The sequence below is a fragment of the Pongo pygmaeus genome, chromosome 1 (assembly GCF_028885625.2).
Source record: "Pongo pygmaeus isolate AG05252 chromosome 1, NHGRI_mPonPyg2-v2.0_pri, whole genome shotgun sequence".
NCBI lineage: Eukaryota > Metazoa > Chordata > Mammalia > Primates > Hominidae > Pongo > Pongo pygmaeus.
Genome location: NC_072373.2, coordinates 17,483,327 through 17,505,897, shown reverse-complemented (window position 1 = coordinate 17,505,897; position 22,571 = coordinate 17,483,327). Strand labels below are relative to the sequence as shown.

Sequence of the window (22,571 nt, the reverse complement as noted above, 5' to 3'; positions counted from 1 at the left end):
ATAAGTTGTATATAACATGTGTGCTTATTCAGTATGCATGCATTAGGACCACCTTCATGAATATTCATAGCTCCTGCTATAACCTGTGGAATATGTATACTTGGTCAACCTATTCTTGTTGTTTTTTTGTTTTTTTTTAAGATGTAGTCTCGCTCTGTCGCCCAGGCTGAAGTGCAGTGGTGCATCTCAACTCACTGCGAGCTCCGCCTCCCAGGTTCATGCCATTCTTCTGGCTCAGCCTCCCAAGTAGCTGGGACTACAGGCACCGGCCATCACGCCCGGCTAATTTTTTGTATTTTTAGTAGAGATGGGGTTTCACCATGTTAGCCAGGATGGTCTCAATCTCCTGACCTTGTGATGCAGCCACCTCGGTCTCCCAAAGTGCTGGGATTACAGGCGTGAGCCACCATGGCCAGCCTTGGTCAACCTTGGTCAACCTATTCTGCTAATGGCTTCTGCCGGAGGCTATGCTTCCCAGCCTGTTAGAATGGCAACCTTGCAGGCTGTAACCCCCTTTTAAGAAATAAAGCTCTCCCTTCTAAATTGATAAATTGTATGATTTTTAAGTTAACAGGCTGTGTGATTTTTAAGTTAACAGGCTGTATTTGAGAAACTCAAGGGAGGAATTCTGTTTTACTTGCAGATGTAAAAAAATACTTTATTATGTGCTACAGTAACATTTACAATGATTTTTGAATAACTTAGAACAAAGGAGGGTGAAAAAATGGATATGTGTTTTATAATGTTGTATTTTAATATTTTACAAATTCTCTGGGCTTGTTTTCTTTAAGAAGCTTACAACACGAATCTATTATTCTTAGTATTATTATTGTTTAGGTAGCTCTTTGGAGGCTTGTGATTTGTAGACTCATCCATTTCTCTTTTATATAATTTAGGCATTAGATTAATTATTTTCAACTGGAGCCCCATGGATTATCAAAGATGGGAGATAGTCATTTTAGAATGATCATAGCTAGTTCTAATATTGCAGCTGCAAGTCAACTCTCATAAACATGAAACATGTGACCTATTTTAAGTCTTTCTCCTAGTCAATTTCAATTTTTAGTTTCCGTTATTATCACCTTGAGAACTGTTCTGTACTTAATTTCTTTGTAATTTACATGTCTTCTGCAATCTTCTGTTCCCTTTATCAAATTCTCTTATTCTTTCCTTTTTGTAAGTTGTATGTTACTATTCCCTGCTTTAACTTTTCAGATGTTAATTTAGTATGTCAGGCTAAACTCTTCTTCAGATCTTGAGCTGAAACTCTGGAAGAAGTGCAGAAGTTTTGGAATCTTCCAGCAGAAGGTAATTTAGCTCTGCTCAGATAGACCCTTCTCCAGTGACTGCTGGGAATATCCCCAGGTTGGAAATACCAGCTCATTGCTTGCTGAGAATTTAATCAGTTAAGAGCACATCTTTTTTGAGCTGTGGAAGGGTGATTAATCTACCCTATGCTGATAGCTAGGCTGCTAAGATGACCCAAACCAAAGCCAGACAGAACCTCTAGATTTCCTGTAGCTGCTTTCAGTGGGGGGTACTGTGTCTTATATAGAGATCGTTGTTAAACATTCATCTTGACTTTCATTGTCATTACTATTTTGTACTACCTCTTTGGCAAATTTCCTTAGCTTCCTCTTTGAGTCATGTTGATATTGGTGTTTGGATTCTTTATGCAATTTCTCCTTTAGTCAACTGGATTTTTTTCCTGCTGTTCATTCATTTTGTTCACCAGTGGTCTATTTTTGCATTTCTTATCCAATAAAGTATGTCCATCTTTAGTTTACCCACAGAAACATTTTAGGAAATGAAATAGACAATATTCCCCAGTTTTAGGAATCAGGCTGATCTGCTGCTTTGTCAACAGATTTTGAGAGATGCTTGAGAGAAATGTGAGGTTAAAATTGTCTCTGCAAACTTGAGCTGTGCATATGCTTATTCTTAGCCAGACGCCAGTTAATTAAAGATGATTCAGAAAAGAAGAATAAACCCACAGCAGAAAGTACAACGTTTTTGGCAAACTTTATAGTTATGGAAAGTATAAATACTCAGAAATTTAGGAGAAGCAAGAATATATTTTAAAAATTAGTATTAAATATCAATGCAAATGACTGGGCACAGTGGCTCATGTCTGTAATCCCAGGACTTTGGGAGGCCGAGGTGGGAGGATCACTTGAGGTCAGGAGTTTCAGAGCAACCTGGTCAACATGGCAAAACCCCATCTCTACCAAAAAAAAAATACAAAAATTAGCCGGGTATGTTGGCACGTCTGTGTAGTTCCAGCTACTCGGGAGGCTGAGGTGGGAGAGTCACTTGAACATGGGAGGTGGAGGTTGCAGTGAGTGGAGATCATGTCACTCTACTCCAGCCTGGGTGACAGAGCAAGACTGTCTCAAAAAATAAAAATAAATAAATAAACGCAAGCAGCTCTGGGTATTTATTTAAAAACTCAGTTGTTCCCATGGGAGCAACTGGACATTACTTATTAAATAATCAGAATAAAGGGAGGGTAGTAATTGAAATGGAAATATGAAGTTGCCTTTGGATCACTTAACAGAATAAGCCTGGATGTAGTATCATTTTCCCCTTAGATCAAATTGTTGATCTCATGGGTTGAACTCACATGAGTTTTTGGGGGTGGGGGAAAAAGCTCTAGAGCCCAAGTACTGAAATCTTGTTTGAACATTTAAATACATCATGGTTATGAGAATAGTTGAAAATATGGAGCTGACTTGATTACCAGTCTCCAAAAATAAGAGGCTGGTAATTTATTTCCTTATTATTGTAAAAAAGAACCATTAAAGAACTTGTGAGGAAGGGGTAGAAAGGAGAATGATTATGATCTGAACATAAGGCTGTTCATATTTCTGATTTCTGTTCTCATTTTTTCATTATTAAACCACCAAAATCTCCTACAGACAAATGTCTGTAAGTCAAAATGTTTTTGGCACATGAATTACAGTTTCAGTTTGGAATAAGATTGTTTGAGGCAATGAGAAGGATCTGGTTGAATTAATACTTGGAGTATTTGGATAAGCCAAATACCAAGTTCATCAGTTAAAAATAAAGCTGTGATTTTTGATGAAACTGGACTTCGATGCGTGCTGTGATGCTGTGATGTCAGGCAGAGCTTCCCAGTAAGCCTGGGGACCTGCAAGAGATGGCACGGGGTGAGGGTGTGAACGCGTGTGTGTGCTACCTTGCTCATATGTGCCAATTTGGAAAGTTCAGCAAATTCACTATTAGGGCTTACTCCTTTCCTCTGCTCACTGCCTTTGCATCAGCACCTCTATCACAGGAAATCTTTTCCAAGAAAAGATCAGAAATCCTTATGTTCATTTTTTTCTCTCCCTTTCTCCCTCCGTTATCCCTTATGATATGAGTTACATGGGTGCATCTTATTAAAAAGAGTTCATGGTCTTATAAAATGTGACATCAGCCAGGCACAGTGGCTCACACCTGTAATCCCAGCACTTTGGGAGGCTGAGGCGGGCAGATCACGAGGTCAGGAGTTTGAGACCAGCCTGACCAACATGGTGAAACCCTGTCTCTACTAAAAATGCAAAAATTATCTGGGCATGGTGGTGTGCACCTGTAATCCCAGCTACTCAGGAGGCTGAGGCAGGAGAATCGCTTGAACCCGGGAGGCAGAGGCTGCAGTAAACCGAGATCGCACCATTGCACTCCAGCCTGGGTGAGACTCCATCTCAAAAAAAAAAAAAAGTAACACCTCATTTTCAGTTTGCTGAGTTATTTGGAGAAGTTGTGCTTTACTAAAAGGACTCAGAATAACTGAGTGTAGCACCCTAGTTGAAGACACAGGATCCTTGAAATTCAGAGAAATAGTCAGGGAGAATGTGAGTCATGATGTGATGTGTATTCAGAGAAAGAATCAAAGAACTAAATGTTCAAGTATTTCCCTGGCCTAGTTTTCTTGGGTTCTTTTACTTAATGTCCTTTGCCTTGGCCAGAGAGAAAAACTCTAAATATATTTATTCCACCCTTGTTAAAAATTTATGTGCCTGATTTTGGTCAGATTACTCTAAAATATTTTCTTACTATAATACAGGTATGGTATATATCTGCATGATTTGTTAAATGGTCTTTCTGTACTTCATTCCTCCCATGATCATCAAAAGATGAGCTAGTTGGTGAGCACGAAGGTGAGTGTCTGGCTTGAGTCCAGCAAACTCTCTGGCTTCAGCCACCACCGAACTGGAAAGAGATAATGTGCTTTGCCAAAGGTGGCAAGGATGGCCAGCAGAGGCCCTGGTGCTCCTGTCTCTCAGCTCAGATCTCTCTCCACTGCACCACACTGGCTTTCCCAGAAGTAAAGGTCTCAGATAACCAGCTTGAGTCATTTTTATAGCCATATAGAATGGCTTGCTTCTGATGAATTTATGTACCCTGTTGTGCCTTTATAAGATCATCCGAAGTCTAGAGGAATTCATGGCATTTGTGCCTCTGTGCTCCATGAATGTCCGATGGGTGCCATGTGACATTATCAGCTGTGAGGATAGAAGGGTCTAAGGAAAGAAAAAGGCCAAGTAGATAAATGTGTATTTCCTGAAGCTGTTTCCACAGTCATTTTGTTATCCACTTGCCCTCTGACAGAAGGTGAGGAGACTGAGCAGTCATTGGCAAGGTTGTTAATGTCAACAGATTTGTCTGTGTGTGTGTGTGTGTGTGTGTGTGTTATTTTATTTATTTATTTATTTATTTAGAGACAAAGTCTTGCTTTGTCACCCAGGCTGGAGTGCAGTGGTGTGATCATAGCTCACTGTAGCCTCAGCCTCCTGCACTCAAGGAATACTCCCACCTCAGCCTCCTGAGTAGCTGGGACCACAGGCACATGCCACCATACTTGGCTAATTTTTGTATTATTATTATTATTATTATTTTGGTAGAGACGGGTTTTCACCATATTGTCCGGGTTGGTCTTGAACTCCTGTGCTCAAGTGATCTGCCCATCTTGGCCTCCCAAATGTGTGGATTACAGACATGATCCACCATACCTGGCTGTGTGAGTGTGTTTTAATTAAAGACCCAAATGGCGCCTATGCTAAGATAGCTGTCATTTTGCTCTTTCCATCATTTGTAGTTTGCTTTAGTAATAATCTCTCATTCTTAAACTGATTTTTACAAAACAAGAAACAGGGAATGGGATAGGGAATGTAGGGAGAGAGTAGAGAGAAGGCTGTTCAGAGATAAAATTGATATTTCTGTTCTCCTGTAGCTTTTTGCTAAAGTGGAACTTCAGCATAAAGCCACATATACACAGGCAGGAAGATGAGCGGACAACTGTCTGCAGGGAGCAGACTCTGCACAGTTAGCTTCCTAGCTGAAAAACACATCCCTCACTTAGTGTAAAAAACGACATGTATCTCCTGTATATTTGTCTCTATTTTATATTTCTAATATCTAATATATCTCTATTATCTATTATATTTCTGTCTCATCTAATATATCCTGTATATTTCTGTCTCTATTACTCTATTATAGAGTGAAAAATAACATGTGTCTCCTGTATATTTCTGTCTCTATTATCAATATTATCTGGCACTTTATAAAACCTTTGTGTTTTTCAGATTCTCTAAATATCTAAAAATAAGAAAGGCTAGTAAAAGATTTTTGAATGACAGAGCAGTTAAAGAATATGGGATAGTAGACCTGGAAGGATTTTAGAAATAATTTAGTCCAACTTCCTCATTTTGCAACTGAGAAAATGGAGCCCCAGATGAAAGTGACTTGTTCAAAGTCTTGCGGAAAGTTAGTGGGGTAGTGGTGTAATTCTCTAAGTGTCGTTAATATTCTTTCTCTGCAGAGGTCCAGATAAGAACAGGAACAGAGTTTGTTCTTCAAAGGCTCATCTTTGGGGCAGATGTGTGGTTGTCACCTTGGGTGTGCCTCTAATGCTGAGAGCCAAGGCTTTGCCTCCAGTGCCAGGTGCTAAGGTGGTTATGGCTGGGTTACTGGTGGTACGAGGAACTGGTAATAAACTAACAAAGATTGTATGGAATGAGAGGTGGTTTCTTTAGGATATAACATTAAAGGGGTCTATCCAGGCCTGCCTGACATTGTGTCCCAGAGTAAGGGGTCAAATGGAACTTCCCACCTGGTCTTCCTACCCTTGCACCTGTCCCACACCATGGTAGGTTTTATATGGGGACCTAGCCTGTATGCCCAGGTAATATCTACACCCTTCAAAGTAGCCTGTGCTCGACTACTGCTTGGGCCTAGAGGTATGCCCACTGCACTGTGTCCACCCTTGGGGCCTAGAGGTATGCCCACTGCACTGTGTCCACCCTTGGGAGCAGTGCTCTGAGAAGAGGCCTTGGCAGGATGCAGCCTCCTGGCTCTTCAGGAAGGCACTTCTGGCTTTGGCTGCCTGAACCAGCTTTGGGTGGCATGTACCTTTGGCGCCCCATTTACCCTTCTCCTCAAGGGTAAGGAGGATCAGGACAGAGCCCTCTAATGTGGCAGAGAGCAAGGAAGGAGTTCTTTTGCCTGGATCTAAGGCGAGTATTGGAAGTATTACTAAGAGAGGGTGTGGATTTAAGTATGTTATAAGGCTCTTGAGGTAGGCCTCCCTAAGGGACAGGATCTGGAGAAACCGAGTAAATAGTTGTTAGTTGCTGTTAGATTGAGGCATGGGATTCTCTAACCAAATAGATGCCCAGTGCAGCTGTCTTAGTCCATTTTGTTACTACAGACTGAGTAATTTATAAAGAGAGAAGATGTATTTCTTACACTTCTGGAGGCTTGGAAGTCCAAGGTTGAGGGGCCTGCATCTGGCAAGGACCTTCTTACTGCATCATCCCGTGGCAGGAAGCAGAAGGGTGAGAGAGAGAGAGAGAGAGAGCATGTGTGCGAGAGAGAGCGGGGGAGAGAGACAGAGACAGAGAGAGAAAGAGAGAGAGACAGAGAAGGGAGGAGACCAAACTCACCCTTTTATCAGGAACCCACTCCCCCAGTAATGATATCAATCCATTCAAGAGGACAGATTCCTGGTAACCTAATCATTTCTTAAAGGTCCCGCCTCTTGACATGGTTGCTTTGGGAATTAGGTTTCCAACACATGAATTCTGGAGGACACATTGACATTATAGCAGTAGCTATAGGTTTTTGAGAAAGATGAGAAAGATGCTCTAAGCACAATCACTCTGAATTTTTGGAGCCATCTTCTGATCTTGGCAGCAGGTTGGCAGTGAGAACTCATCTGGCACTTGCTAGAGGCACTTGCTAGAGGTCTCCCAGATGAGACCACTGGTGCCCTTTGCCCAGGCCTACACCTCACTTCCAGACTTCTAGCTCTTACCATTCTAAGAGGCAGGAATGAGTGGCCCTCCACATTGTCTTCCTTCCCATGCCAGCCTGTATTAGTTTGCTGCCATAATAAAGTAGCACCACAGCCACCTGGCTTAATACAGGAATTTATCATGTCCGGAAGTCCAAGAATCAGCCGGGCGCAGTGGCTCACGCCTGTAATCCCAGCACTTTGGAAGGCCGAGGTGGGTGGATCACTTGAGGTCAGGAGTTTGAGACCAGTCTGGATAATATGGTGAAACCCCATTTCTACTAAAAATACCAAAAAAATTAGCTGGGTATGCTGGCGCAGGCCTGTAATCCTAGCTACTTGGGAGGCTGAGGCAGGAGAATCGCTTGAACCCAGAAGGTGGAGGTTGCAGTGAGCTGAGATCACACCACTGCACTCCAGCCTGGATGACAGAGTGAGACTCCATCTCAGAAAAAAAAAAAAAAAAGTCCAAGAATCAAGGTGTCAGCAGGGTTGTTTCCTTCTGGGGACTGTCAGGGAAGGATCTGTATCTCTCCTTGGCTTGTAGATGATCATTTTCTCCCTGTGTCTTTTCATATCATCTTCCCTCTATGCATGTCCCCGAAGTCACATTTCCCCTTTTATAAGGATAACAGTCATGTCGGAGTATGGTTGATCTTAACTCAAAGTACATTTGCAATGACCCTATTTCCAACTGCAGTCACATTCTGAGATATGGAGGTCAGGACGTCAACATACAAATTTTGTGGAGAACACAATTCAACATGTAATATAGCCCGTGAAGGGAAACCCTCCAACAGAGATAAACCAGAGAGTAAGACTTCTGAGAGATGGAATTTAAAAAGAAGAGAGAACATCTCATGAGTTGACTCCAAGTTTTTAACCTCTTTCTCTGTCATGCAAAGCTCCACCCCAGCCATACAGTCAAGAGCAGCTGCAGCCTTTAATCCCTGATCTGGAGGGGGCAGTGGTGGGAAATGGGGATAAAGATGGAGCCGCTCACCATCCTGTGGTTTGAGTGTGCCTCTAGCAGAGGTGAGGATGCTTCCGCCCCACCCCACCTCACCCCACTTATTTCTTAGAAGACAAGAATGTGAGTATCATTCATTAATCAAATATTGATTAGGTACGCACTGTGTACCAAGCACTTCAAGTACTTCTCCAAAGATCCTTGCCCACGTGAAATTCTTTTTCTAGTAGTAAAAGGCAGAAATAAATAACAAACATAATAAATTAGTAAGTTACAGGTAGGTTAGTAGAAAATGAACATGACTTGGGGATTGGGGTGGAAGACGAGTGGATGTGAAATTTACAGCTGTCAATGGAGTAGTCCGGCCAGCCTCACTGAGAGGGTCAGAGGTGAGCAAGGACTTGCAGGTGGGAGGGGGTTGGCCCATTATGTATGCTGGGACAGAAGGTCAAGGCAGTGGAGCCTGCACCAGCCACAGCAGATTTGAGGAGCTGTCAGGAGGCCTCTGTGGCCAGGGTAGAGTAAGCAAAGAAGGGAGCTGTAGGAGAGGAGGTAAGAGACGAGATGAGAGATGGGCCATATAGGCCGTTGCAGACTTGGCTCGACCCAGGTGTGATGGAGTGAGTAGTGGCATTTTATTTGACATGCTTGTGAAGGCTCACCCTGGCTACATCTCAAGAACAGACTATAGAGGAGTGAGGGTGAACGCAGAAGAACTGTTCAGAGACGATTGCAGCATTTCAGAGGAGAGGTGCCCGTGGCTTGGAGCAGAGTGCTAGAAGTAGAGACAGTTCTTTGGTTGGATCAGTTATCTTTAGAATAGTTTCTCACTCCCAAGTCATTGAACCAAAATTGCCTGGCTGTATCCTCCTGTATAAATGTCTCATTCTGGCCCTTGACCAAGTCTTGGCTTGTATTATCTAGATTAGTGACTGTTATTGACTTAAATTCCATTTGCCCTTCTAATTACGGCTGAAAAGCAATCTGTCCCTCCCCAGATTGAATTTTTATTACTCATATTTTTGACATCAGTGATTGCATTCTGTTTGTGATATTGCAAGAGTATTGAAGGGAGCCCTTTTTCATTTCTAATGAATCATTTTTAAATAATAATTTTAAAATCATAATCCATAATCATTTTTAAAAATGATTATAGATTTTAAAAATCCGTAATAATCATTGTTAAAACTCAAAGACATTCTCACATAACATTTTCTTAGAGCCACCATTCATAACACTTAGCTCCTAAACTACAGACAATGATGGTAATGTTCTACACACATTAATTGTTGTAGCAGCCCGCAGTCTCCCAGTTGGGCAGATTGAAAAGAAACCATCAGTCTGAAGAAAACAAAAGAGCTGCCGTGTTTTCTGTTGGACCTGCTGCTGCTGCTACATGGAGTAGCAACTCCTTTTACTTGGATTGTGAAGCACCAGTGTGCGGTGCCCTAATATTACATATAACTCACTGTACCATGAGAAATGGAAAATTCCACATGCATGAGTCTGCTAGGGCTGTCGTAATAAAGTACCATGGACAGGGTGACTTAGACAACAGAAATTTATTTTCTCACAATTCTGAAGGCTGAATGTCTAAGATCAAGGTGTCAGCAGGGTTGGTTTCTTCTGAGGCTCGTCTCCTTGGCTTGCAGACAGCTGTCTTCTCTTTTGTCCTCAGATGATCTTCCCTCCACGTGTGTCTGTCTCCACATCTCTTCTCTTCTTTTTTTTTTTTTTTTGAGACACAGTCTCACTCTGTCACCCAGGCTGGAGTGCAGTGGCATGATATCGGCTCACTGCAAGCTCCGCCTCCCGGGTTCACGCCATTCTCCTGCCTCAGACTCCCAAGTAGCTGGGACTACAGGCGCCCACCACCACGCCTGGCTAATTTTTTGTATTTTTAGTAGAGATGGGGTTTCACCATGTTAGCCAGGATGGTCTCGATCTCCTGACCTTGTGATCCGCCCGCCTCGGCCTCCCAAAGTGCTGGGATTACAGGCGTGAGCCACCGCACCCGGCCCTTCACATCTCTTCTTATACTGATACCAGTCATATTGGATTGGGGTCCACCGTAATGACTTTATTTTAAATTTATTACCTATTGAAAAGCCCTATCTCCAAACATCGTCACATTCTTAGGTACTGGGGATTCGGACTCTAACCTGTGAATTTTGGGGGACACAACTCAACCAGTGACAGGCACCTTTGCGTTTAATTTTCTTTTGCGACAGCCACCCCCAGGCCCATCTGCTACTGATGTGCATTCTGTGCAGCAAATTCATGTCAGTAGTCTCAATTTTTGTAAGGTTTCATTTGTTGAGGGTGAAATTTGGTCATATGATTGGAACACCAGTTTGTGAGTAAAGAATAATGTGTATTTACAAATCATGATATTGATTATATTGTACATTGAACAAAATTCTAAAATAGAATTCCAAAAATTTGTCTGAATGATGACAGTTCATTTTGAATACGTACACAGCTTCTGGGAGCCGTAGTTAGTATTGTTCAGTAGTTAGGAAAGCAGATAGTTAGACTGCCTGGGTTACCATTTAATCTCCCATAATTACCAGCTGGTTACCCCTGGGAAAGTTACTTAAACCTCTCTTAGTCTCTTTGATGAAATTTTCTTGTCTTACAATGTAGATAATTACAGTTTCTACCTCATAGACTTATGATAAGAATTTAAAATGCTCATCTACATAAAGAATTTGGGAGAGTGTCTGGTACATAGTAAGTGTTCAATAAATGTTGGACTCTGTTATTTCCAGGGCAGCCACTTTGAATGAAGATACTCATTTGGGTAAATTAGGTCTGGTGTGTTTCTGAAAACGTATTTGCTAATTTGTTTGGACAAATTGTGTGTTTCTAGGGTAAGGCATAATTTCATCTGAGAGGATAGTTCTTATTTGTTATGAAAAATATGCAAGTTTTTTAAAAAGTGGGGATTGGTTTTACTCATTAAAGTACACGGAACTCTTGCTTATCAACATTGAACTGGTCTTATTTTCTGGTTTTCGGTTTGTAGTCCTGCTCCTGGAATTACGGTTTGGGGACCACAGTGTGATGGCAGCAGCAATGTGTGTGTGTTTGGGGGACTAATGTGACATCTTTGTACCCTAGGCCAGACACCCTAGTTCAATAAAAACAGATTCCCTGTTATCTTTATTATATTTTATAGTGCTGTGTAAACTTTGGTTTGAGAGAATTCTTCTACTATAAATAGCCTGAAACCCACAAGCATAGTACATAGATTCCTCATATCGTCTGCTGCCCCAACAATTGCTTTTATTGTGTATATACCCCAGGGATACAACTAATGTTAATAGTAGCCTGAGCAAAACATAATTGGGAAGGTAAATCTGTTGCAAAAAGGAATATAGCATAAATTAAATATAAATCAAATTAAATATAAAACAATGCATTTAATTATCTGCATCACTGCCTCCTTCCTCTAACATGGATATCTGAGAGGAGACTAATTTTCTTTCTGGGATAGGGCCAGATCTGAGCCCAGACCAGTGAACTGTGTCAACCCCTGGAAAGACGGTGCTTGACCTACTTTTTATGTGATATGTTGGGCATCAGCTAAAGGCACTGCCGTTTTGGTCAGCTGAAATTTCAGTATCAGTAAGAGGATCTACTACCTATCTGAATTGTTAATGCATGGGCTAGTCTTTGTGTGTGGTTGGGAACACCTACTTATAATATACTATTAAATGCTCATATAGGTTCAATGATATGGTGAACCATTTACTAAAAATGTATTTGTTGAATGGACTCTCAGGAGCCCAGCAAGGGAAAATGCATTTCTGCCCAAGGAAGGTTTTCAGTTTGGGCAGCAGGCATTAGCCACCCAAAGCTGGTGCTGCTGTTAGAATCAGAGGAAGAACCAGAACGGGTCCATGTTGGATGCTCTCTGTCCTTCTCTCCTCACCACCCTAAGTGGTTTCATCTGCCCCAATCTCCATGTCTGTGTGACACTCTGACTTATGTTCTCTCAAAAGATCCAATCCCTGGCCAGCCAGAGTCTAGCATTCTCCAGGCAGGATTCCAAACGTTGTTTTCCACTGTTCCCACTGAGTACACGAATTTTTGTCAGATGGCAACTCCTGAATTCTGAAGAGTCTGCTGTCACGTGCCCCACCTCTGTCAACCGTCACTTCCTCCATTTGGGCTGATCTCAGCTGGACTGGAAAACCCTCCTCTGTTGAAAGTAGGTCTAACGTGGTAATGACTGATTAGTACGGACCTGCACCAGTTCCCAGGTATTTACAATTGAAACGAGTTTGCTTATACTCAGAAGTGACAAATTGGTGGATGTGATAACATCAAAATATAGTTCTTACAGTTGCAGGACAAACAAACAAAAATCAGCAATTTGGCAGCTTAGCTTTAATACCTGGCAACCCCTGGTATAAGATTTCCTGACACCCTGCAACCTTTCCCTTCCCCTCCCCACACATACCCCAGAAACCTTGACCTTTCCTTTTGCAGGTCATCATTTAATCAAGTAATCATTCCTCTTCTAGCATCTATTACATTTTCTGGAATTGCTGGCAGCAGTAAGTGGTTGAGGGCAGGAACTACATCTTCATGCTCTAAGTTCCTAGCTTACTGGGTGCCCAGTAGATAGATATTTGAAGAATGAATGAGTTCGTGAATGCATGAAAGAGTGGAAAACTCTAGAATGGATGTTCTCACTGCTCTGAGCATCCACATAATCCAGTCCTGTTCTTCCTTCCCCTTTCTGACCTCTATCACTCTGTGGGGCCCGTGGACCCCATGAGAGGCTTACCCTGCTGAAGAGGCCTGCCTGGTTTTGTCACATTCAGACTTTCTTCCTCCAAATCGTCTCTCATAGTGCCGCCCAATTATTTTTCTAAAAAACGAAAGCATTTCTTTCATATTGCTCTCTTGCTGAAAAACGGAATGATTTCTCATTGCTTGGGGGATAAAACTCAAAACTCCTTAGTCTGGCATTTAATACTGACTAGAGCTTGCCCTTGATATTTCTTTAAAAATATTTTAATTGTAAATATTTCAAACATATTTAAAAATACAACACTCATTTATCCACCACTAAGATTAAACAAATAGTAGAATTTACTACCCCATATTTACTTTGATTTTCTTTTCCTGACTAAATAAATTTATTTTATTTTATTTTTTGGAGATGGAGTCAGGGTTTCACCACGTTGGCCACGCTGCTCTCGAACTCCTGACTTCAGATGATCCACCCACCTCGGCCTCCCAAAGTGCTGGGATTACAGGCGTGAGCCACCACACCCGGCCCCTAACTAAATAAATAAGCAAACATTATAGATACAGATAGGCCCCATCCCATCCTTCCCTCTCTTTTCCTACCAGAAATAGTCATTTCCTTGTTTAACTTTATCTTTCACAGCTCACCTTTGAGAACCATTTGGTCCAGTTAGATTTATCTTCTTGCTGGAATTTCATTCGTTTTTTTTCCCTTTGAGGCCCAGTTCACTTTTCACCTCTTCCGGTAAGCTTTCCCACTAATCTCCTAGTTCTAAATTGCTCCACAAGTTATTGTCTCCATTGCTCAAGGCAGACAATATTCTGCCTGGTGACAGCTTTTATGTAGCAGTTTTCTCCTAGTATTGATTTTCTATTCCCCTTATAGTAATTTTTTCCTCTTGCTTTATATTATAGCGAATTGCATGCATGTGTTTCTTCTCCACTAGGTAACAACCTTCAGAATAAGATCTGACTCTTAATTGCATTGATTCATTCATTCTACAGGTATTGACTGAGGGGTTACTAACAAGCTCCAGGAATTCTTTAAGCACTGGGGATGCAGGAGTGAACACAACAGACAGTCGCTGCCTTCATGGAACTTAAGTTCCAGTGTGAGAGACAGAAATTACATGAATAAATAAATATGTCAAGGTGAAAAGTGCTACGGAGAAAAGAGAAGCAGGAGAAGCCTAAGGGGGTGCTATGTCAGACATACTTTAAATATGTATCTCTTCTTTTTGCTCTACGTCAATGCCGAATGCAGAGGGCACTGGGTACATATTTGCTGAATTGCATGGTCTACTCAAATAGATACTATTTGATTCCCTGCTGGTGAGACACTACTCACTGTAGACCTTCCTTCTGGGAGGGTGGTTATAGGAATGCAGATTTTAATCCTTTGCTGCCAGGAGCACACCTTGGCTGTTCTTCCCGTTATCAGTAGATGTACACTCTGGGCATGATAAAGTTGTAATACTAGCTTTAGTAAGGCATAATAAGGGAGGAAAGATCTGCTTCCTAGCACCATATTTATTCCGTAGTCAAATGGAGCCAATTTGGCATCATCTTTCCTCCTGCACTTCTTCATCCATCAGACCAGTGGAAGGTTCACTTTTTGCAGTGTTCCTAACTGTAGTGGTTTTGAATTGTGTTTACCAAGAAGACCAATCTCCTCTTTTTAATTCTTCCAGCCTCCAGGAAAGAATAAAATCCCTCAACTTGTCACTTAAAGAAATCACTACTAAGGTAAGTACCTTTATACTCCCATTTTCCAAAGAAGCCTATGAAGTTTTCCTTTGACTTGATTTTACGTCTAGATCTTAGGATACCTGTCTTCTGCAAAAAAATGTAGACTTTGTCAAGCCATTTTGCAGGCCCAATGATGAGTTAAAAGAGCCAGGAGAGAGTGCTTCTGTCATAGTGGAGGTCTTGGCTTGTGGACACCCCAGAAATGGACTGGTTTGGCCTTTGCTCCAAAAGGAGCTGTCAATTTAGGGACTGAAAAAGGACTGCCACTATGCATATTGAAAGCCTTTGCTTAAAGATGCATTTGGGGCTCGGTGTGGTGGCTCACGCCTGTAATCCCAGCACTTTGGGAGGCTGAGGTGGGCGGATCACCTGAGGTCAGAAGTTCGAGACCAGCCTGACCAACATTGTGAAACCCCATCTCTCCTGAAAATACAAAAATTAGCTGGGTATGGTGGAGGGTGCCTGTAATCCCAGCTACTCAGGAGGCTGAGGTAGGACAATTGCTTTAACCCAGGTGGTGGAGGTTGCAGTGAGCCGAGATTGCACCATTGCATTCCAGCCTGGGAGACAGAGCGAGACTCCATCTCAAAGAAAACAAAAATGCTTTCAGGATGATAGTAATTTGAGAAATTAATTACTTTTCTTCCCAGGAGGGCAATGTCTGGTTTCCTCACAAATGAAACAGTCGGTGACTGTTTTTTTTGTTCTTTAAAGCTTTTCAGTTGGCTTGACAATCATTTTGCCTACTTTATCCATCGTTTATACTGCCATAGCAAGACCTTGGTTTGTGTACAGACAGAATATTCCCTGAGAGCACAGTCTTCATCATTCCCTGACAGCACAGTCAATTAAATTAAATAGTCAATGTCCTCATTAGTTAGGATAACCACAGTTTACATAACAAAAGCCCCTCTCATACGTATTTATACCTGGCCAAGTTATTGACAGATTGAGAAACAGGATCAATTACTCTGTGAATTATGACTAAATGTTGTGGCAGAGAACTGGGTATGAATCATTCATTATTTGTGGTAGGTCTGGGAACCAGGGGTGGTTGTACGATGGTCGAAATGTAAAAAGGACAGCTTGCTGAGCAGAGAGCAATGCAGCCAAGAGCCTGTTGGCCTGGAAGGACTCTCTTCTGCTCTCTGTGCCCAGGGAAAGAAAGTCTTGGACCCTAGATCAGGAAACACGCCAAGGGATCACCGCAGCTAAGCCAAAATCAGGGATGTGTTGTTGGCAAAAATGTCTGGAGTTACTCTGTGCATTTTCTCTGTTTCTGTATCTAATTTATTTCTGAAAACAACACCCAGTGATTTTGCTAAAGGTCACAGAGCCACAGGTTTGATGGGTAATTATAACTTGCATACGAAGAGAGCTTCCTGTTAGGAACAAGTGGTGCCCGTAAGACAGCATCGGAGCCAGGGACCCAGAAATGCTTGAATTCTGCTCTGCTCACCCAATGGCTCTGTCACCCAGGCTGGAGTGTAATGGCGTGATCACAGCTCACTCAGCCTTGATCTCCCGGGCTCAGGTAATCCTCCTGCCTCAGCCTCCCAAGTAGCTGGGACTACAGACATATGCTACCCTGCCCAGCTAAATTTGTTTGATTTTTAGAAAAGACCAGGTCTTACCAGGTTGCCCAGGCTGGTCTTGAACTTCTGAGGTCAAGCGATCCTCCTGCCTCAGTCTGTCAAAATTGGGATTGCAGGCAAGAGCCACCGCACCTGGCCTATCTTACATTTTCTACTGTTTATCAGGTGCGTCCTGATTTCTATGTAGAATTAAAAGATGGGAGGACTGTCTTGGGTCTGAGTTTATTGACTATCTTCAGAACATACTGTATGGGTAATATGAATGCATCTGTACACCAACATTGAAGATACAGGTGTGCCTATTATATAATGCAGATGGTGCTTATATGTGTGTGTGTATGACACTGTATATTGTGGATACACACATATACTGATATGCACCCAATATTAGGATTTGCTGAAAATTTCTGACTACTATTAAAGATCTTATATTTTCCCAAATATCAAAAATGGTTTTCTTTGTTTGCATACAGTCCTACTCCATTTGAGTTGCTATAACAAAGTACTGTAGACGGGGTGGCTTATAAACAACAGAAATTTAATTCCTATCACTTTGAGGCCTGGAAGTCTGGGATCAGGGTTCCAGAATGGCTAAGTTCTGGTGAGAGGCCCTCTTCCAGGCTGCAGACGATTGACTTCTTGTTGTATTCTCGCATGGAAGAAAGAGGGCAAGGCGGGGTCTCTGGGGCTTCTTTATAAGGGTATTAATCCCCTTCATGGGGGCCCCACCTTCATGACCTGATCACCTCCCAAAGGCCCCACCTCCTAATGCCATCACCTTGGGAGTTAGACTTTCAACCTATGAATTCTGGGGGGACAAAAACGTCTCCAACCGTTGCACATACCTTCTCTAATACATTTATAAAACTTTATAATTACGTTGCTTTTCCATAAAATTAAGGAACTCACGTCTTTGATTTAAAAATGTAAACATAAAAGCCCCATTTGATAATGAGTTCCTTGGTATCCAATTTTATTTGTAAATAAAAAGGATACACAGGTTTTCTGGGGATGTGTATGTGTGTGTGCAGAGGTGGATAGGTATGTGTGCACAGACATGAATGTGTGTGTGTGTTGTGGGCAGGGGCCTATATTAGTCCACAGAGAATTAAAACAAAACTGTCCAGTCACACAAAACACCTTTCTCTTTACTTTAAACTAGATTGACCAGTGACCATGAGCTAAAGGTCTCAGCTTGACATAGCTTTCTTTCTCTAGTGTGTTAGACACACCACACACACACACACACACACACCCCTACCTGATATTCTTTAGATTCCTGTCTCAGAAAGAAATGAAACCTTCCTTGCACTCATTACATTTCTTAAACTCTTATGGGTTACCCAAACCAAAAGTAATTAAGGGATAAATGAGATGGAAGAAACAGTTGGAAATAAATGGGATATCTGGAGATTGGTAGATATTAGATTACATCCAGCAGAGCCTGAAAGAATGAACATTGCAATTTAATAAGAAGATTCAGAAAGGTTGTTTAGTATTAATATTGACAGCTTGAAAGATAGATTTGTTCAACAAAGGAGAAACTGACCCAGTTATGATTAACAGATACTGTTGACTAAAATCAGGAATATTGGACATAGACTGGATGAGACATAAGAATTATGGCTGGTGTTACACAGTTAATGGAAATGCCCTCAGACCTCAGATGACATTATTAAATGGATAGGATGGGATGTGCCAGTCATCCGGGTTTGAGCCAAACTAAGACATGGTGCTGGGGGAAGGGATATCTTCCTTTTGACTCTGGTTCTGACAACCTGAAAAGTCTCAAGACTGTTGAAAGGGTCTCGGAATTAATTACTTTGGACATGTGGATGCCCAACATCACCAGTGCAGGCTTTGGTTTAGAGGCTACCAAACTGTCGTCTTCATCCAGAGAATGATTTTTATAAAAAAGATGTTGGAAAATTACAGCCACTGAATAGAACATATGGAAGTCCATGAGAGAAATAGTGGAGTATTTTAGGCAGGATGGATGAGGTCTGCCTTGACTCTAAAAATAATCTCAATTCAAACTGATATAAGAAAACATTTAAAGTTGATGGTGTCCAACAAACCCTAGATTCTTCTGGGAAATTAAATTTTTCTAGGTAGCTCATTAATCTGAGTCTAGATAACACTGGCGTATGAAAAGTCTTGAGACTGTTGAAAGGGTTCAAAAAAGGAAAAAAATGTGATGTTTTAGCCTCCAACAAAATAAAAGATAACCTAAAGACATTTGGAAAAAGAAATTAAGATTTAAGATTTTTGCTATTTTTGAAAAACCAAAGAAAAAAAACTGTAGGATGTGTTTGGAATGTCATGGGAAAGTGCATGATAAAACTCTCAAACCTTACTGAGAGTTACTTGTCTATTTTTCAAATCTGACTTGCCAGCAAGTATCTATCTGCCTTCAAAGTTTCCCTAAACAGTGTCTATTAATACTAGTAATTAAATTTAGCTTGCAGCTTTGACCTTCATCTCAATGGCCATATCTTTATTAAAACACTGTGTACTATGTGCCAGGTACAGAGCAAAGTCCCTGCTCGCATAGAGCTCGTATCCCAGCAGAGAGACAATGTGGAAACAAAGGAATAGAAGTCCATGGTGGATCATCTGAGTGGAAGCCGTGGAAAAACATCAAGTGGAGGGAGGGCCAAGGGAGGTTGCTATTTTGGGTGGGTAGTGAGTAAGGCCTTTCCTCCCAGGCAGTGACTGAGCAGTCTCGAAGGGTATGAGTGAGCCAAACCACCAGGGACTACAAAAGTGATGCAGACAGGAGGATTCAGCAGAGGCCTGGAGAAGGCAGGAGGCAGGAGTGATGCAATTGTGTTAGCTTGTGGTTGCCCTCTGTTAGCTCCTATCAGTTTTGTAATTGGGTGTGGGGTGATGACGGGCATATGCTTGGAATACGCCATTGCTCACTTTATTTTTGTTCTTTTTCCTACATTTCCCTCCCTCCTTCCCTTCTCTTTCCTTCCCTTCCCTTCCCTTCTCTTCCCCTTCCCCTTCCCTCCCTCCCTCCTTCCTTCCTTCCGTGCCTCCCTCCCTCCCTCCCTTTTTTTCCTATTTCTTCCTCCCTCCCCTCTTTCTTCCTTCTCCCTTCCTCTCTCCCTTCTTCCCTCCCTCCCTTCTTTTTTTCCCATCCTCCCTCCCTTCCTTCCTTCCTTCCTTATTTCTCACTCTCCTTCTCTCCCTCCTTCCCTTCTTCCTTCCTTCCTTCCTCCCTTCCTCTCTTCCTCCCTTCCTCTCTTCTTCCCTTCCTCCCTTCCTCCCTTCTTCCCTTCCTCCCTTTCTCCCTCTCTTCTTTGTCTTTCTTTTTCCATTGCTTGCTTTTTGAACGTTATCCTCCAATTACTTTTCATCACCCCTTTTAATTACTTACAAACCCAGAAATCTCTGACCTGGCTGTTCCACTGCCTTCTGATTTTTAGCTGAATAAATGATGATTGCTGGTCATTTCTCTCCCCCTAGGTGTGTATGAGTGAGAAATTCTGCAGCACCCTGAGGAAGAAAGCTAATGATATTGAAACCCAACTACCAGCCTTGCTTGAAGCCAAAATGCATGCCATATCAGGTAACTGGCAGTGTAGGAGATGTTGAAGCTGTCCAACTAAAATAATGACAGCCACCAACGCATCGTGTTTTGTCCTCGATGAACATTCCACTGTTATTATGTCCTTCTCAGACATCTGAAAGCTTTTCTGGGAAGTTTCACTAATATGCACATAATATAGCAGAAGTTGTTTATGTGAGTACCGTATTTGGGACTTCCAGTTCCTGTTTCTTGAAGAGTTTAGAGATTAAATGTACTCTGTGTGCCATATGATTCTAGCAGATGTGTATGTAGCATTGTGTATCTGTAAATACTGAATGAGGATTATTGGGTGTGATCAGACCCTTCCTACAGGGGGAAGGATGGTAGCATGAGAAAAATTGATGTCCTTAGTTTGAAAATCTAGTCATAGAAACTTGGCGAATCCTCAAAGGATTATGCTCCCTCTTACTGTGGCAGTTATTAAGGAATTGATTTTTCCATTAATTAGTAGCTTGAAATCAAGAGTCTCTAAAAACAGTATCTTATCCTATCATTAGTGCAACAAATACACTCCTCTGTATTTGTTATTTTATTTTCACAATTGCTATATTAGGTAGATGGGAGGGAGACCGTGATCCGAATGGACTGATGGGGAGGTTGAGGCCACGGGATGTGTCCTTTGGTTAAGGTCACTCAATTAGCTAAGCAGTGGCAGATCTGGGGCTGAAGTCCAGGCCCTCTCTCGGTGTATTATATATGGATTTTTAACCCAGTTACGTAATGACAGCTTCAAAAAGTTCTCTGAGTTTTATAGGTTGAATGGACCCAGAGCTCATCAGCTTCAAAAGAATCATAAAAATTTAACGAAAAGTTATAATAATTACATGTATAATAATTACATGTAGGGTTTTAAATGGTATTTTAAGAAGGAATACAATAATTGGCAGCTTCTGCTCCTCAGATCATTAAACAACTAATGTTGGCAGCTAATGAGCAATTTGGTCCCTGGTGCAGTCACGCATATTATTTACAACCAGTAGAACATGGCAGCGCGAATGTGGGGCTTGGCTCTTAACAGCTTCACATGCCATTTACTTCAAATTATGGGCCCATTTGCTAAGAGAAAAAAAAAGAAGATTGAACACAGTCTTGCTTCTGAGTTAGGGTTTTTGCCTTTCTTAATCAATATATCTTTCCCAGGAATACAGGTGGATGAGTCTGTATTAAGCCCGAGGGAAGAAATGTATAATTCAGGCAGCAGAGATAGCTTCACTCCAATGTGAACAATCTCTCTTCAGACTCCAGGGAAAATGCCTAAGATGGTATGTTGCGTATGGGGCAGGTTTCCTGTTTTAGCTCTTTGGTCATCTGAGAAAATTGGTGAGGCCTGATCTGCTGAAGGATGACCTGAATTAACCCGCCTGGTAACTGACCTTTTGACCTCACTATTTTCCAATTGCTCTGTATGCTCTTTAGTGGACGGGCCTTTCAGTCAATGGGCTGTCCCCATGGGTGGTACTAGTGATGAGGTGGTCAACATTTTTTTGCAACTCCTGCATATAATGCTATTTCTGTTTCCTCCTATTTCAATACCTTCAGAATGGGCAAACAAACCCTCACTCCATTAGGTAAGATTCTTAAAAGCCCTATTGAATGGAGAGGATCTTGTTTTTTTTTGAGTCGGAGTCTCGCTTAGTCGCCCAGGCTAGAGTGCAATGGCGCGATCTCGGCTCACTGCAAGCTCCGCCTCCCAGGTTCATACCATTGTCCTGCCTCAGCCTCCCGAGCAGCTGGGACTGCCGAGCAGCAGGTGGGTAGGCACCCACCACCATGCCCAGCTAATTTTTTGTATTTTTAGTAGAGACGGGGTTTCACTGTGTTAGCCAGGATGGTCTCGACCTCCTGACCTTGTGATCCGCCCTGAATGGAGAGGATCTTAAGAGAGGTCCTTAAGATTCTTAGGGGGTCTTTTGTCTGTCTTCAAGTTTCTATGATTTGCTCTCTTAGATTTATAGACTGATTGATATGGTTTGGCTCTGTGTCCCCACCCAAATCTCATCTCAAATTGTAATCCCCACATTCAAGGGAGGGACCTGGTGGGAGGTGTTTGGATCATGAGGGCAGTTTCCCCCATGCTGTTCTCGTGATAGTGAGTTATCATGAGATCTGATGGTTTAACAAGTGTTTGGTAGTTCTTCCTGCATTCATTCTTCTTGCCACCTTGTGAAGAAGGTGCCTTGCTTTCCCCTTGCCTTCCACCATGATTGTAAGTTTCCTGAGGCTCCCTAGCCATGCGGAACTGTGAGTCAACTAAATCTATTTTCTTTATAAATTACCCAGTCTCAGGTGGTATCTTTATAGTAGTGTGAGAAAGGACTAATACATCCATCCTGACTGATCTATGGCCTGAGGTCCTTTCTTAATTTGAGAATTATTTGCCATTTGCAGAGAGTAGGAATAAGAAATTAGTTTCATTTTCAAACCTGACCAGATCTAGCTCCTTTACATGTGACAGTTTATTCTTTAATTCATCTCTCTTCTCTTGCATTTCATCACAGGCAGTGACAGGAGGTCAGTGGGCACTTCTATATTCTGACTGGAAATCTCCTTGGATATCTAATTACAATTATTAGGGACTCCTTTTTATATTGCCTCAGT

At 41.9% G+C, this 22,571-nt stretch overlaps 1 protein-coding gene across 4 annotated transcripts in view; it reads left to right on the top strand.

Annotated features, from left to right (window-relative positions):
• The window catches only part of DISC1 (DISC1 scaffold protein), a 418,421-nt gene that overhangs the window by 159,073 nt on the left and 236,777 nt on the right, over window positions 1-22,571 (top strand). For all 4 annotated transcript variants that reach the window (XM_054446009.2, XM_054445963.2, XM_054445979.2 and 1 more), the window contains exons 7-8: window positions 14,723-14,777; window positions 19,850-19,952. In XM_054446009.2, the coding sequence (XP_054301984.1) occupies window positions 14,723-14,777; window positions 19,850-19,952 (158 nt within the window). The remainder of the gene's footprint in view (window positions 1-14,722; window positions 14,778-19,849; window positions 19,953-22,571) is intronic.